General features: G+C 35.8%; 2 protein-coding genes across 2 annotated transcripts; one reads left to right on the top strand and one right to left on the bottom strand.

The window, feature by feature from the left end:
• Positions 1 to 5,735: 5,735 nt before the first annotated feature.
• On the top strand, positions 5,736 to 10,833 carry LOC133857397 (PP2A regulatory subunit TAP46). The gene is made up of 9 exons (XM_062292660.1): positions 5,736 to 6,023; positions 6,124 to 6,246; positions 7,927 to 8,013; positions 8,114 to 8,218; positions 8,446 to 8,607; positions 9,391 to 9,426; positions 9,522 to 9,593; positions 9,862 to 10,139; positions 10,383 to 10,833. The coding sequence occupies exons 1-9, from the start codon at positions 5,928 to 5,930 to the stop codon at positions 10,639 to 10,641; spliced, it is 1,218 nt and encodes a 405-aa protein (XP_062148644.1). The 5' UTR covers positions 5,736 to 5,927; the 3' UTR covers positions 10,642 to 10,833.
• A 5,519-nt stretch (positions 10,834 to 16,352) lies between these two features.
• Positions 16,353 to 17,757, bottom strand: LOC133857388 (phytolongin Phyl2.2). The gene has a single exon (XM_062292647.1). It carries the CDS (start codon positions 17,396 to 17,398, stop codon positions 16,616 to 16,618), a length of 783 nt encoding a protein of 260 aa, XP_062148631.1. The 5' UTR covers positions 17,399 to 17,757; the 3' UTR covers positions 16,353 to 16,615.
• Positions 17,758 to 17,875: the final 118 nt, after the last annotated feature.

Genomic DNA, 17,875 nt, shown 5'->3' with positions numbered 1-17,875 from the left:
AAAACCATGGGATGTTCTTGATATTTTTAGGGTTTTCTAGATGTGTTTGATGATTGTGAAGGGCTAGAGGATTGCAAAACACATGCTAAAAGGTTTTGTCTTCAAGATTTCAATCCATTTATTCATGAAAAATAGTTTAACTTGTGTATGAATTTTCTTAGATTTCTTGAGTAAAATCAACGTTCTTTAAAGAGAACGACGTCTTTTGCAATGATGCTATTTGACATGATGTGTGTTTACTTATTAGTGTCACCTTATAGGATATGCTAGTGAGTACCGGTCGTTTCACACTTTTGGTAGTCTAAAATGTTTTTCAATTATAGTGTAACTTTTACGTGAAATAGATCGGTGTGAAACTATATACTTTATCATTGTGGCCTAATTAGGGTTTTCACGGATTATGTACGCTTATTATGATGTTTTATAGAGTAGTAAGGTAAGGAGCATTAATCACTTCACACATTTGGTAGTGTAAAATATTTTTCAATTATAGATTAATCTTTACGTGGAGTTGTTTAATGTAAAACTAGGTGCTTTACATTGCATCTTAACTAAAGTATTTTCATATCGAGATCGTCGGAATGGTTGACGCCCATTACGCACTCATATCATGCATGTTAGGAAGATTCATTTAGACTTTAAGCATACCATTGGTTTAGGATTTGATGCGATCATTACTCTAAATTTCTTATAAGTTTGTTTCATTTTCCCGCTTTACTTTACCTTACCCGTTGTAGCTTCAATTCTACAACCTTTACTTTGTTTTTATTTTTAAGCTAAGTTAAATACGCTCCTTAAATATCCCATTATGCAAAACAATCCTCAAATCTCTATGGTTCGATAACTCTTACTATAGTACAATTGATACGTACTATTGCGAGTGGTAAAGCTTTTAAATTTAAAATCCACATACGTAGTCGTCTAGAGCCCTCCAACCATTGCAGTTGTCTTAGATCCTCGTTACAAGCTGCGCCTTGTAAAGTACTACTATACGAAGAGCTGAATCTCAAGAGTATGAGAATGTGACGAAAACGTTAACCAAACTTTTTATGGAGTATAGTGCTCCTACGACTTCAAGCTCCACAGTTGTTCAGCCCCAAGAAGACTCAGATTGTGAAAAGGTAAATAATATTACAAGTTTCTTAGCTTGTTAGTAACTTAGTATATATACTCATAACCACTTACTAACTTGATGTTTATATTATCTCTTTTCATGTATGATTTTCTAGCATTTGATGGAGTCGATCCTGATGCACAAAAGACTCAATTAGAACTTTATTTGGATGAACCCAAGTATTTGGAGAAGAATACGACATTTGACATCCTTTCATTTTGGAAAGGAAATGAATTTCGTTATCCTGAAATCGCTGCCATGGCTCGTGATATTTTGAATATTCCTATTTCTATTGTTGCTTCAGAATCCACTTTTAGTATTGGTGGACGTGTGATTGATCAGTATAAGAATTCACTCAAGCCTAATATTGTTGAGGCATTGATTTGCACTAGAGATTGGTTATATGGAGAGCAAGGTAATACTAGTTGTTTGCATATTTAATTTATTCATTTACTTGTATTTTTTTTTTTATCTTACTTTAATGACATTAATTTATTTTATCTTTTGATATAGAACAAACTTTAATGAAGGTGGATAACGAAGAAGAGGATGTTTTGACATTGGATAGTAGTAGTTTGGTAGCGCGCCAAGCGGCTACGTGGATCTTAAATTTATAAGTTTACCACTCGCAATAGTACATATCGATTGTACTATAGTAAGGGTGATCGAATCACAGAGATTATTGGTTGTTTTGCGTAATAGGATATTTAAATGAACGTATTTAACTTAACTTAAAGATAAAAATAAAAGCAAGAGTTGTAGAATTGAAGCTACAACAATAAAGTGAAGGAATGAAAGCGGAAATTGAAAACAAACTTATAAAAAACTTAGGGTGTTGATCTTATCCAATCATCAACCAATGAAATGCTTAAAGTCTATATGGATCTTCCTAACATGCATGATATGAGCGCGTAATGGGCGTCAACCATTACGACGACCTCAACATGAAAATACTTTCGTTAGGACGTAGTTATAAAACACCTAGTTTCACATCAAACACTTACCACGTAAAGATTAATCTATAATTGAAAAACGTTTATACTACCAAAGGTGTGGGGGATTAATGCTCCCTAGCTTACTACTTTATAAAACATCCTAATAAGTATACACAATACATGAAAACCCTAATTAGGCCACAATGATAAAATATCTAGTTTCACACCAAACCATTTCACATAAAGTTTAAACTACAATTGAAAAACATTTTAGACTACCAAAGGTGTGAAATGATTGGTGTTCCCTAGCATACCCTATAAGGTGACTCTAATGAGAAATCACACATCATGTCAAATAGCATCATTGCAAAAAACATCGTTCTTGTTTCCAAGAACGTTGGTTTTACTCAAGAAATCTAAGAAAACTCATAGACAAGTTTAACTCTTTTTCATGAATAATTAGATTGGAATCTTGAAAACAAAGCCTTTTAGCATGGGTTTTGAGATCCTCTAGCCCTTAACAATCATCAAACATCTAAAGAAAATCCTAAGAACCTCAAGAACACTTCATGGTTTTTGGATTGGATTTTGATCAAACCCTAAGAACTAAATTAGCTAGACATGAAGTAAACTAATTTAAGCATGAAATTAAAGAAAAACAGTAAAGAAAACAAGATTTAAATAAACTAAGAACACTGTATTAATCAAAGAAGATTCAGATTACAAACGGAAATGAAAAGCATTAAAATTAACTAAGAAGATACATCTGAGAAAATTGAAGTCCCAAGAAGATGCATACTTCTACCTCTCATGTTGCTCTCTATTTATAGGAGAAGAGATTTACAAAATAATATCTAAAGAAGAGATAAGATAAGAGATATTTGGAAATATCTGAAAATATCTAGAAAATATCTAAAAATATCTAGAAATATCTAGAAAATATCTAAGATATTTAAAATATCAAGGAAAAGTGATATGTCAACATTGTTCCAGATTGTTCCGAAAATATCCAAATTCGATCAATCGATTATAAAGTCGATCAATTGATTTGCCTTAGCCGATTCTTCACTTGGCAGGAGCAACTTTAAACTCTGGAAATGACCAAATCGCCCTTGATGTATTTTCAGGTCTAATTCAGGTGTTTTGAACTAGATTTCAATTAAGACCTGAAAATAAGACAAAACACAAAAACTACAACAACACGTTATATATACAACAAGAACTAGGTCTAACAAATGCAAATTAAGAGGTCTTGAATCGAATAATTCAAGACTTATCATAGTTCCTGTGAGATTCCCTATTCTTTCTTTTGTTCTTATTTTATTTTCTGTGTTTTAGCATGGTCTTCATAAAATAGCTTGAGGATTGTACTTCAGGATTACATATTTTGGCATGAACCATGCTGAAAAAACAAACACTTGATAGAAATTCTCCATATTTGATTATCGTCCTCTGTTTTGGAGCCATAGAGAAAATCTTCAGAACTTTTTCACCTCCCAATGTAATTACTCTGTTTTTTCTTTTAGGTGTTGGAGCTGAATGACAAAGATGGGCATGTCAAACTAACCCGTGCTGGACCCAATCAGATAGACAATTAGCATATTTGTGGGTCATTCAAGGAATCAATAGTGGACAATTATGATGTAATGATGATATAGTTTTTTGTATTTGTATTTGTAAATTTGTAATGACGATGTAGTTTTTTTTTTTTGTTATTTGATTAGACAATTAAGCATATTAGGTGATTTGGTGCTAGAAACATAGTCATCAACGTTATCAAACCTAACTCCTTACCAACAAAAGACTACAGTCTATAAAGCCTCTCAACTTCATCCATACAAAATCATCTATGGTCACCAATAGTTTTGAAAATAAAAGAACAAAATAAAATAAAAAGTGACAGCAGCAATGATTTGAATGAAATGAGTTATCAAGTGCTTTTAAATAATATTTTAAGAGATAATACAAATGCATCTTTATCTTTTAGATTTAAAATTTTGATTGAAAAAGAAAAGGCAAGATAAAATGTAAAGAAAGACTTTCAATATACTAATAATAGCACTTCTGGTTGGCATCCAAATGTACAGAGTATAACTGTCAATTGAACATAATCCTTAGTAGCAACGTATACAAAACAACCGCTTTACAGTGTTGAAACAACTAGGGGTACTATGTACCAAACTGAGTCAAACATTAATTGCTCAAGTTTGAATTGATACATACTAAAGGCTCAAACTTGACCTGAGCCTTAAGAGGTTTGTGCTTGGCTCAATACATTTTTTTTTTTTTTTTATGAATTCACAATTGCTACTGAAACTATTCCAGTAGTATGGCTTGCTAAGCTTCAATTATTTCCCTAATGTGCACCTTCACCTTAAGCTAGAGTGGCCAATATAATATTTTATTATTTCATTTAAATACCCAAAAAAAAAAAAATCACTTTTAAGCTAAATGAGTCAAACGGGTCGTGTCGACCCGATACAACCAATTATGCTAAATGGGTTTCACAGGTCATGTGGGGTGACCCGTGAAATTGCCGTATCGTGTCGTGTCTAGAGTCCAACCCCGTTAACATAAACGGGTCGTGTTTGGGTATAACTTAAACGGGTCACATGTTTTCACGGGTCGACCCGCATACCCGTTTTGCTAACCTTACCGACAGCCACCCCCCCGGCAGCCATCCCTTTGTCTTATTAATTTTTTTTTTTTTTTAAAAACAAATATTTTTATTTTTATTTTTATTAGATTTTTTTTATTATAATGGACATGTGTCGGCTTCCTATTGGGTGTGACGTGACTGACTAATAGAATCTGTTAACTTAGTGGATGGAACATTAGTCTAGGTAGTGATTCGTAATTATTGTTTATTACGAGGACCTCCCATGAAATTTTTGAACCACAGGGAGTAAAAAATAATTATGGCCAACTCCAGGGACTAATGATGCAATTATTTCTAAATTTTCATACCAATTTTTGTTTCCCTATTTAAATGAACTCCACAATAGTTTCCTTATTATTTCAAATAAATGTTAGATGAATGAAAGAGAAAAAATAAGGTTTTTTTTTTTTTTAAAAAAAAAAAAAAAAAATTATATTAAAATAATGCAAAAGGAACTACTTTTATTTTCCTAGATGTATGATACAACTTTTGGTTCCCTCGGTGTTTCCTTAGTTTAGGGAACAATAAGGAAATCTGATTCGAATGATTTTTTATGAGTTTTTCTTACATGTAAGAAATGAAATGAGATTTAGGGAAGTTGATGCTAGTGCTCTTACGTGGGCCTAGTTAGGGTATTTACAATGACCTCTTCATAATTTCTTTAAATTTAACTCTAAAAATATACTTTAAGAGTTTTAGTTAATCATTTTTTAAAACTATCAAAAATAAATATTATTTTTTAATCATTCACAATAACTACCATGAATACCATTGTATTTAAATAAATAATATTTTTCTCTAATTTGACACGGTTTGCAAAAAAAATATTATTAAAAAAATTATAACATTATCTTTTTTTACTCTTTAAATTTAGAGAGAAAATCTAACAAATATTAAGTTTGACATTTACAAATATATATATATATATATATATATATATATATATATATATATATATATATATATATATGGGCCTATTTGTAATTTTTATTAAAGATATAAAGAAAAATTAAATATGAAGAGGCAATTGTTGTGAGTGGTGTTAGCTGAAGACCATGGTCCTATAAATATCTCCCTCCCTCTCTCCCCGCTTCTTCGAAATCTCAATCTCATTTCGCCAATCACTCCACCGCCATTTCTATTTTCCACTAGTTCTAAATTCTAATTTCACCCCACCACCCTCAAATTCCCAATTTCTAGGGGTTCGATAAGCTCACCAATGGTTGAAGGCAATATGGAGGACCTCGCTCTCCCAGCGCTCTTCGAAAAAGCCCGAAAGATCCATTCAACCGCCACGGAGTCCAGAGCCGATCAGGTACGCTCGTCCACCCCTATAAGCTTTTTAATTTAGGGTTCGTTAGATTTGATTGTGGGTTTTGGGGGTTTTGATTTTGTGTGAAATTTGTAAAAATTAGGAGCTCGTGAGGAAGGGTTGCGAGGCTCTCGAGAAGTGCGAGGACATGGTAAACAAGCTGGGGTTGTTCTCGGCGAACGAGACCAAGGACGATATCAGCACCGCCAATCTCAAATACCTCCTGGTAGTTTTTGGTTTTGGTTATGTAATTTTTAAAATATTGAAATTTTTTTTATTGCTTTATTCGTGGACTGAACTGGGTTTTTCTTTAACGGTTTGGTTGGTTGCTGGGAAAGAATCGGCGTGAAATGGAGGAAGAGAGAGAAACTAGTTCTCTGTTTGTTTGCTAAGAAAATGTGGAAAGAGAAGTTATCAAAAGGAAAAAGAAAGTATGTTATAGTCATAAGTCTTGTAATGATTGTGATTGGGGCGTAAGGACACAAAGAAGATTTAGGTTGACTTGATATTCTGCTAGTAGGTATTGAACATACTGAAACCATTAGCTAAGTTGAGTTTCTCACTTAAGGAAACATGAGGAAAATTTGAAACAAAAGAAGGGAAAATGGATTGCATAATTTGGGAAGTTAATAAAACGTGAAGCTGTCCAGAATGAGCTAGTAATGATTCTTTTTTGTTTGATAAAGTTTCTCAATTTTTAGGGGAAAAAGCAGTATATAACTAAGGTACCTTTTTTTTGGTAAATAACTTTGTTTTTTTTTCCTCAACCAAATATAGTGTACTGAAAACTGGATTTCATTTTTAGCTTGGAACACTAAGTGTCTTTTTTGTCTTTTCTTTTTTTTGGGTTGGGAAGGGAGAGGATGTTTCTAATATAAGGGCGTCATGTATGAGGAAATATGTTATACTTGCTATTGGCGTCTGACAAAAGTTGGGTGGTTTTGTTGTCATTCGCACTGAATTCCGAGGAAGAAGTCCATTGCATTATTAAAGTTGACATCTAATAAATGTTGGCTTAAGGCCAACCATTATCCTTCTAAAGGAACCAAGTGTTCCTAAACCACTGATTCAAATATGGCTCTGGTCTTCTGCTATGGATTTATCCTCGTGTCTTTAATGCTACATAAAAGCACATAGGAGGTCTTTTGTAATTTAATAATGGGAAAACTTCACTTAACCCCTTGGGTGTATTGGTGTTTTTGCAATCATACTCTTAAAACTTAAAAATTTGCAATGTCGGTATTTCATGTTGTAGGGTTAAATTAAATGGTAAATAAAACTTATAAAATACAAAATTACCCTAATTAAAGAATTAAAACAATGGTATTTTCGGTATTTTAGCGTCATTTGTTAAGTTAACAAAAAATTCTAATGGAATGGTGATATTCTTAAATCCTTAAACATGGTAACCCGACAATGCAAATTTTTAAACTTTGAGGGTATGATTGCAAAAACGCCTAAACATCTGGCGCGGGGGTGGGGTAAGTGAAGCTTTTCCTTCAAAAATATCAACAGTGTGCCCTTAGTCTACGGCTACTTGAAGCATTTTGAATGAGCAAGACCTTTCTTGGGGAACTTTAGATGTGATGAATTGAGGTGTCTTACATTTTTGAGATTTATCAATACATTGTAGAAAGTCTGGGAGACGAGATGAATAAACATGAATGTGGAATGCCTTTGCATCTTGGTGCATGGTATCCATTAGTTTGATGAGGATCTGGCTGAAATCATGGATTTTTCTTTCTAGATGTTGCATTGAGAGAGAGAAAAATACTTTTGTGGGGTTAAGTTGGACTTTAGCACAACTTTAGAAGCTTCATCACATTGTTTATGGTTTTTATAATCACTAGCTTACTTGCAAACTTAATAGTTCTCTGAGTTTGGTTTAATGAATTCTTGCCTACAGGTAACATTTTATCTTGCTGAGTTGACTGAAAAAGTTGTACAAGATGACAGGATACAGATTCTTAAGGCTTCCCAGGCAAAATTAAAGGTGAATACTCTTCATTACCTGAAGAATAGTTTGAAGCTCTGTTATGGGAAAAAAGTTGTTATGTTATTGTTGACACTTATTGAGAGGGCGACACTTTTAGGAATTCATATCTTTTTGTGAGGCAATGGAACTTGTGCCGGAAGAGGAATTAGAAACATCCACACAAGGGGGTCCAAATTCTCTTGCCGATCGGAGGGCTCGCAAGGTAGTTTTAATTTTAATTTTGAATACTATTTCATCTATAATAAGCATGAAGTACAATGTATGACTCAAACCCTCTAGAGAGGTTCAAAGTCCGTGTGACTGTGCTGTTGACTCTTTAATATTTTCTAAGACCTGAAAGTTGCATGTGCTGAATATGCTGGAGGATGAAAATGTGAAATAGAAATGTCTTTTTGTAATATAGTGCTTATTCTTCTTGTGCCTGTCTAGATTGCTCGATTCAGACGCGAAAGAGCTGCAGAAGTGAAATTGCTGGAAATAAAGGAACGAAAGGAGCGGCGTGGGCGTTCTAGTAGAGCAGCTGCTTTATCCACTCCTGTTGAGGCAGGAGAAGAAGATGTGCTGGATGACGATGGAGAGGAAGAAAGAGAGGTTAGCTGATTGGTCATTTCATATGTATAGGACTGTTGTTTATTCGTTCTGGTTGGTGGTACTTACCAGAAAAGGTTCTAATTGTTGGTTTAAAGCCACATCTGTTTTTAGAGATTGCTTTTTGTAATTCTGCTTGATTTGGTCTTGTCCCATAGTGGCCACCTTATCCCTCATTGGTTTTCTTTCTATATGCTTGAAATCTAGTTGTATTTTATCTGATTTACATCTTTAATCTGAATGTATTTCTGGTGCAGTCAATAAGATCTCAAGGCTTTTTAAATGCAGATACATTTACTGACATTTGGGTGATTCTTTCTTCCAATATGAGTTCTACTATATTGGATTGTGTGCCATGAGTAAGCCACAACTTTTTAGATTACCATCGGCAGATGATAATATAAGCACTAAGTTGTGTATTAAAGAAATGCACTTATTGGTCTTGCAAATGTGATGTAAAATGTATTTTCCTCTGTTAATATTCAAGAGTGATGGTTATTTTGATTTCATTTTAAATAAGCATGATTTTGGATATTAAAACGGAAAGTTGTTTTGTTTCTCTATTCAACAATTTCAGGACCTAATTTATATGATGAGTAATCATGTATTCTGAACCTTTAAAAGATCTTGTTTTTTCCTTGAGCATAAAAAGTGAAAGGCTTATTTGACTTATGAACTGATTATGCCAAGCGTATTTTGTCAAATGTCAATTACATAGTTTGTCTTTATTCAGTTTTTTTGAAGCTATTGGAGTTTGACTGAAATCATACTATTCTCCTTGTGCAGGCCTGGCTTACCACCATTTCTTTGGCAATCTGTAACGTAGGTTTTCTGTCTTCAATAGAATCTGCCAAGTTCTTTTTTTCTTTTTCTTTTTTCCAAATCTTATTGAATCTTATGTCATGTGAACCTTTCAGGCTTTTGATCTGCTTGAATTGCTGAAGAAGGAGGAAGAGATGCTCTCTGCTATAAAGGAAAAACAATCAAAGGTATTAATATGGTTGATAAGAGTTAGTTTGGCTGTAGTTACTCATATTTTATTAAATTGTTCTACTCTTGCTTGTTTAGAGTGGTACCTATGATGCGTGCAGAATCATGGTCTGATCATTATGTGTGTATGTGTGTGTATTTATGTATATATGCAGATTAGATATAGTCATTTTTGTTTCTTTTTCTTTCCAATATGATTACCATAGTGTGTAATTTGTTGGTTTTTGTACATATAACATTTTCTGACATGAACTTCATATAATTCAGGAAGGAGAGGAGTTCTCTCGAGATGTTCTTGATGATCGAACCAAGAGAGCAGAAGCTTGGCATCGTGATTCTGCAGTTCGAGCACAGTATACTAAGCCAGCACAGCCTATCACATGTGCTACATTTGCACAAGATGTTTTAGAAGGGAGAGCAACGGTTTCACAGGCACATGACCACAAACACCAGCCACTGATATTTGGACCAGCGAGTCTTGTGGGTGGAAGCCTAACTAGTGAAAGGCAAAGGATGGCAGCTCAGGTTTTCCAACCTTCTCATAGGTAAATTTCCATCGCCTCATAGATAAAAAGATACATGTATAAGGAAACGGAAAGCTTGATTTCTTGTAGGGCTAGTCTCTGCTTATGTTTTATTCGGGAAGGTAGGAATGATTTCTGTAGTCTATTTCCATAGAAAATTGTTATGGAAAAAACTAGTCTTCTGCTTAGAGGAAGGAATCTTTTTGGTTGTTTCATACATCTCATTCCAAGATGCTAAATTGATTTTTTTTTTTTTTTTTGAAGGTTGCCGACCATGAGCATTGAGGAAGCTGGTCTAACGGAGATGGAGATGATGAACACATGGCAAGAAAGGAATGCAAAACTTATGGAGGAAGCCAATTCCTCGTGGTACAAGGACAATAGGAAGCCGCCGAGGCCAGGCGCCGAGGAGGAGGATGATGAAGATGATGATGCTGCCCAAGAGAAGGCAAGAGCTTGGGATGACTGGAAAGATGATAATCCTCGGGGTGCTGGCAATAAAAAGCTAACCCCTTGTGGGTAACTGTGCCAGGTGGTTATCCGTTATGTATCTTTTTCACAGCTAAATAATACTGTTTTCATAAACTTTTTTTTTTTTTTTTTTGCTGATAGATATTGGAATCAAAATTTTTTGTCGCTGGTGTGGTTTACCCCCTTGTTATTTATGTATAATATCCAAATGATTATCAGAATAGAAATTTTCTAACTTCTGCAAGTTGTTGTTGGAGTAGCTTGCTGATAAAATGTTGTTGTTTGAGAAATGCCAGAGAGTATATAGAGGCCAAAGAGGCTGTGTTGCTCCAGTTGAGCTCCGCTTTTTTTTTTTTTTTTTTTTTTTTTTTTTTTTTTTTTTTTTTTTTTTTTTTTTTATCCAAGCTTAAATTATTTCACGGACATTTTAATTCTTTTGGCATTCCAAAACATTCTGCCTCAAATTGGATCTGTAGGACCCATTTAAAATTATTGATTTTAAATATTTTACTTCCATGATCAGTACGACTGAAAGTTGATACCTCAAGATCAGGTCAGGCAACAGAAAAATAGGCCTTTGATATGATAATTTAGGATGTTAAATAAATCGGGCAATTTAATTCTTTTCCGATCGGTTAATGAAATAGAGGCATTAGAGATAACTAGCATCGGCAATCGGTGTGCACTACTTCTAATGAGCATCACGGGTGGCTGCGACCACCCCAGTGCTATCAGGGGTGGTTGCGGCCTCCCTCGACAAAGCTTAGGGGGTGGCCTAACCACTTTCCATGTTTTGTTAGGGTGGCCGGCCACCCATAATTCTTAAGATTATTTATTTTATTAGTTTACTTTTGGGTTAAAATAAAAATTGGATTTCTTTGGCAACTCAATTCTATTCTTCTAGGAATATCTATTTATCTAAAAAATGAAGGGGAAACTTCACAAAAGGGTATTAAACTATAATGTTTTTTTTCACTTAAGGATACCGATGTAGCAAAACGTTCAATTGAGTGTATGTATTTATTAAAATCATTCAATGTCGGGTATTCTGTCAGCCTCCGTTCTAAATCGATAACGGAAGTAGAGTCACGTGACTTCCATGTGATTTTTAAGAGCGTTCTTTCTATTATGCCCCTTAAGAAAATGCTCAAATACACGTAAATGACAAAACTTATAAAATGCTCCCAGACGACACCGTATTAATAGCATGCTTATTAATAAAACACCATGCACCATCTCCGGCACAATTCTACCCGTTGAGATTCAAATACGCCCCTGGGCCGTCCATGGCAGGAGTACTCGATCATGGGACTCAACTCCACCCAAGGACGTTGACATGAAGGATGGCTTTGTACATAGCACCAAAGACGCTGGACAATCGATGGCGATGACCAGCCTTTGTCCTCCTACGATTTTGTGTATCTCCCCATTAATTTCAAGTAATCTATCTACCTGTTATTCCTCTAATCAATATTATACTTTAAATATAATTTATTACAAGCTTTGATCCCATATATATACATGGAATGGACCACTACCTGCCAGTGGTGTTTTCACCACCTCGAGACGGGAGGCAACTGACGAAGCCTCTCCCCATAGTTGGCCAGAACAAGCAACCCATCTCTATTGGTCTCTATAGTCCAAAAGCTCATGAGATGGACGGCCCCGATACGCTAGGAGATGACGGCAACAATGTCCAAGACTGTTAATAAGCTTCCTCTGTTTTAACTTCCATAAACAGAGTAAAACAGAGTATATGTGATGGAAGTGAAATAGTTCCTCTGTTTTAGCATCAGTTCCTCGTGAATCCTTTTTAACACGAGGAATAAACTTCTTGGCAAATGAGAGGTCATTCTTGGTTCGAAGTGAATGTATTGTAAGAGCATCAGCTGCATGTAGGCAAGTGTTTGAACTAAAGCTTCACAGTGTTGTCTGTGTCCTTACCGGATGAACACATATATCCTTGATGCTGAAATACACTTGCTTACTGTTAAGCCTATTGTCCTTTAATCAATTATGCAAATTCTTATGTCCTTATTTAGCCAATTGCAATGACAGTGAGCAGACACGGGTCTTTAGATCCACCTCATGGTTCCCACATGCAACAAGATCAACATTCAACCAATTCTGCAAACAATCTCAATGAAGATCACGATTATGAGACAACCAAACTTCAAAGCAAAACAAGTGCTGACAACAAGAAATGTGGGACTTCTTCTCTCCCTAATTTCAAGACGTGTCATTCCTCAAATCTGCATGCCATTCCTCTCAGTAGCTAACGTGTTTTGTTTTTCTGATGTTTACTTGTTGTATCTTCTATAGTTAACGTGTCCTTCAACTGATGTTTGTATTTTATTTATTCTCCTCCTCTGTAAATTGACTTCTATAAATAGTGAACAAGTGTGGCCGTGTGGGTGCTGAGTAAGACAATTACAACCAATCAAATAGTGTCTTCAAACTTCTTATACAGAGAATCTTACTTATCGGTTCTTTGGCTGGTTTTTGCAGTTCTAATCATGGTGCTCGACGTGAAAATATACGGCCAATGGTTTACGACAGAAAAGCGGTTTCTGTCAATGATGGCGAAACCTCTGCAGTAGAGCTCAGAGCTCAGAGAATACTTCGGATCGATCGGAGAGTACATGTCACACGAAGAGGCTCAGGACGGGTCCATATGGAGACCTGGAAGTTGGGTTTGATAGGCCGACTATGGATGCAGAGGCGTTAACTTTATCACGGGTAAGAGTTGGAGCTAAAGGTTGAAGCTTGAGAATGGCGAGGTAGAAGAGAAGTAGTATAGTGCAGTCTAGCTGGAAGGCATTTTGATGGGCTAAAACGGTGCGTGGAGATGTCCCAACTGTATCACTCACTCAGTCCGCAAACAAAAGCAACCACCTGAGAGAAGATCATAAGGTAATAATGTTTCACTTCGTCAAGAGAAAATGGGATAGAAGCTATCACCAAGCTTAATTAAAGACCTAGGAATTATGAGGTTTAAAGAATTATGATCTGGTAGTGCATGAGCTGGTTTGTTGTTGGTGACCGTGTCTTTTGGTGTGAGTTGTTTGTCTTTTATTGTGAGTTGTTGGTCATATAGAGTCCCACTTGAGGATGAGTTGCACGTGGAGCTGGAGGTTTTGACATATGTAAGCACTTCATGGCTGGAGGTTTTGACCGAAGCTATGGGACATGCAGTAGCTTAGGATCATGAGCATGCATGTGCAGCAGATGTCTCAAAAGTCATCTTCACTGTGTTTTGGCCGACGCAAGGGACGCATGGGGAGAGGACTGGAGAAGGTAGGCGAGCTTTAGGGACAACAAGTTGGGTTTGTTCCACTTGCAGAGGTTGAAGATGGACTCAGCCTGGGAGCGAAGCTCGTTGGACAATGAAATCAGGTGCGATATTAGGGACTCAAAGAGGGCCGAGTTGGTTCCGCGTTCTGAGTGGGAAGTTTTGAGAGAGAAAAGGGAGCTGAGGGGCATAAATGGATGATTTGCTTAAAAAATTACATGGAAGTCACGTTACTCCACTTCCGTTATCGATTTAGAACGGAGGCTGACAGAATACCTGACATTGAATGGTTTTAATAAATACATGTACTCAATTGAACGTTTTGCTACATCGGTACCCTTAAGTGAAAAAACAATATAGTTTAATACCCTTTTATGAAGTTTCTCCAAAAATGAAAGAAATAACTATTTTGTTTATTCTCCTAAATAGAATAATAGTTATTCATTCCCAAGAATAGTGTGCAACCAAACAAAATGAATGGTTATTTTATAAGAATTGTCATTCCATTATAGATTACATAACCAAAATCCAAAATCGGTCCTTGAGTGTATTAATTTGAAACTATCAAAAGGCATGAAAGTTACTGAAAGCTAAGGCTTTCACGCCAAATGACAGTGATTTTTTTGGTTTGTGTGTAGATTGTTTGTCGTCTTTAACTTTGTCAACCCTCCTAAAAATTGTAGAGTACTGACCACAACAGAGATGAACATTTAATTTAACGTGAAAGCTCAACAACTTGTTGCATTTCTTCCTTTTAAAAATAAAAAATAATATATTATGAAAAACTTTCCAACAGACCAAAGCTTTGAGAGAACAGACATGTAATAATCAATTCACAACCTTATGATAAGTATAGCCTCACGAAATTTGGCAGTTCCATGGATTCGATGCCATTTTTTCGTGTCAAACTCTACTTTATCCAAGTTTAAATGTGTCTTAATAGCTTTAACAAAAGAAGCAGCCTAATGACTTTGGCTGTCCAGCAGTGGACAAATGTCTTCATCTCCAGTCTTTATAGTAGGAGGCATATAAGTTATAAAACAATGGAAGTATCATAATGCAATGTTGCTTTACACCACTACTAGTATACTATAGAAGCATGCATTAAAGTCTCCCTAGGTCCAAACGTCAAAAAGCACATTCCCTCTTATATCTGATGAAGTCCTGGATTTCTAGTTATGTGGTACCTGTCTTCATTTCCTTATGGAGTAAGGTTATATACTTTATTTTTATCTTATAATTATCTTATAATAATGACATTACAATCTAAATCAATTCTTAATTTTTTTTTTCAAACAAAAAATAATTTAATGGTTGGCTAAAGTCACCATGTGATTATTGTAGAATAATTGTGGGATAAAAATGTGCTATGTAGCATTACTCTTTCCATAATCAAAATATCTATAATAGAGGAAGCAGCATTCATCCATTCCAGCATGGACATGGGACTCTTTGAGTAATGTTATTCATTTGTTATGAAACATTGCAAGCAATTCTAGTCCACAAACCATTAATATTGGAAACAACACGGTGCTCAACACATACGAGCATCTCGATCTTAAAATTAGGTTTCGAGCAATCTACGAGAGGGAACTGCAAGGGCCACCTATCCTAGGCAGCTTAGGGTGTCGGGTCTACCTCCTCGGGGCAAATGGGCTTCACAAACCCGTACAAAAATTCGGACAATCTAATTTTGCGGGATCCCAATCCAGCTCAGCACAACATATTTTTTAAATTTTAACCCATCAAATTTTAAAGATCATGAAGCTGCCAGCTCGCTGTCGACATATCTAGAATAGGATCTGAAGAGCTAATAATTACAGAGGATAAAAGTCAACTGAGGCTGGTTATGTTAAGTATGGTGCATAAAGCCTCAGTATAGTATTTATTTATAATCAGGTAAAAATCTTAGAATTCCACTTTGTGCTCATCTAGCACCAATCAACATACCATACTCTCCCGAGTCTCCTTCCTTCAACACAATTTTTCTTCATTACCTCTTTATTTGAAAAGAGAAAAAGAAAATCAATCAAATCTTCCTCAAGATATATTATAGTGAAAGACTAATGAGAGAAAAAAAAAAAAAAAAAAGAGAGAGGGTGAAAGTGGGGGCATTTGAAAAGAGGTTCAAAGCATGAAAATAAAGATTTATAACACATACTAAACCAAAAGATTGACTAAAAAAGGAAACAAAAAAAGAAGCTTAAGCCAGCTTGGTAGAGGGAGGTTCTAATTGGCTTTGTATGACATTTTTAATATCGTTCTCCTGCAGAAAAGAATGCCACCTACAACCTTGAAATTAGCTGGTCGGAAATTTCCCCAGGTTGTAAATATGCATCCTGATGATAAAAAAACAAGGGGTAATCTACGAAACTCAGTAAAATCAAATGACATAAAGTTCTGCAATTCTGCTCATATCAACCATCATAAACTAAAAGCAATAGAAAGAGAAAACATATAGAGGCAGTGGCTGCACAAGTAAAAAATCTGTAGGTATAACACAATTTAACACATTACATGAGAGCGTATCTATAACTGAACTGTACGAGCTATATTACTTGTCTTCAAATTCATACAAGGATTTCACAGGAAAAAAAGAAAGAAAAAACAAAACCCCGAAAAATTACGAACAGAAGCAATCAACAACACTTACTTGTACATCCTCATCATCAATCATCATGCACCACTTGCCCCATTTAAGTCCTTTGTCATACAACCAAGTTTCAATCCCAACTCAACCTGCAAGACACTCAAATCCCCGGCAAACCCACAACCATACCGCAAACAAAATCACGCACACAAACAAGTCCAGCAACAACACCACCCACACATGTTTCCTCCAAATCTGCTTTGCCTTTTGCCGGTGATCATTCGCGCAACTCTTATGCACCGGCAACGAAAAATCCCTGAACACACCATCACTACTAGCACCATACACGTCCGCCTTATTCTCCGATGTAGCATCTTTAGCATCCTCATTACCCTCCCCACTCATCTTCTTCTTCTTCTTTGACACTTTACCCCGATTCGAACAGGGCAAGAGCGGTATCATCACCATCTTCATTCCTTTCGACGAGTCCAAACTCGAATTCCGACTACCCTTGGTCAAATCACTCGCTGGAGAAGCATTCTCCAAGGTAAAATCCAACGCCATTGCTTCGCGAAAAATGGGATGACATTGCTTTTGCAGGCAATGAGAGCTAAGATTATCCAAACCCTTTAAAGCCCCGCCTTCGACAACCTCCTCGAAATCGCATTTTACGCGGTTTAGGAACCAAAGTCCCTCCGATTTCACCAATTCCTCATCGAATATTGCGAAATAGACAAAAGGGTCTTGGATTAAGAACGTGTAGGTTCTTTTCCTGACGGTATGAGAGTGCATCGAGTGGAGAGGTGGGGTTTTTTCAAGGCATTGTAGAGCTAAGCGTTCGAGATCGGGCTCTCTGGTGAATTGGGCGAGAATTGTTGTCCCTTTGCCAACGCAGGCGTAGAGGATTAGGTTTGGATTGGAAATCATTTGATTGGCTTTCAAATCAAGCAATACTTATGGGGTGTAATCGAATGAAGGAACGGGACGGGAATGGAATTGAATTGGGTTGAATTGGGGAAAATTGGCATTGCAAATCTGAGCTTCTTCCTCTTCTTCTAGTTGGGTTTCTCTCAATAAAAAATAAAATTAATTGGTTCCCAAATGCAAAATTTAGAACCTTTCTCTCCCCTTCTCTCCCTGGATTTTAATTCTAGGGTTAGGGATTGGGAGGAATTGAGAGGAGAGTTGAATCCATTGGAAGGAGAAAGGAAGGGAGAGAAACAGAACGCCGACTTCTTATGTCGGAATTGCCCTTTTAAATTACGAAAATACCCTAAAGTGCGCAATCAGGTAAGCCTACATTGCAAGGGGCTATATATATACATATATAGGTTTATAGGTGTTTCTTTTTGAAAGAAAGAAAGAAAGGTCAAAACTGTCTGCTGCATATATTACTTTTGTTTT

The sequence above is a fragment of the Alnus glutinosa genome, chromosome 1 (assembly GCF_958979055.1).
Source record: "Alnus glutinosa chromosome 1, dhAlnGlut1.1, whole genome shotgun sequence".
Lineage (NCBI taxonomy): Eukaryota > Viridiplantae > Streptophyta > Magnoliopsida > Fagales > Betulaceae > Alnus > Alnus glutinosa.
Note: the sequence above shows the minus strand (reverse complement) of the source record. Positions and strands in the feature narration are given on the sequence as shown.

Excerpts from the sequence above, each read along its gene's own strand:
- LOC133857388 (XM_062292647.1), bottom strand. The coding sequence starts at position 17,398 with ATGATTTCCAATCCAAACCTAATCCTCTACGCCTGCGTTGGCAAAGGG.
- LOC133857397 (XM_062292660.1), top strand. The coding sequence starts at position 5,928 with ATGGTTGAAGGCAATATGGAGGACCTCGCTCTCCCAGCGCTCTTCGAA. Across the intron at positions 6,024-6,123 it reads CGGAGTCCAGAGCCGATCAG|GAGCTCGTGAGGAAGGGTTG; the intron begins GTACGCTCGTCC and ends TGTAAAAATTAG. Across the intron at positions 10,140-10,382 it reads GTTTTCCAACCTTCTCATAG|GTTGCCGACCATGAGCATTG; the intron begins GTAAATTTCCAT and ends TTTTTTTTGAAG.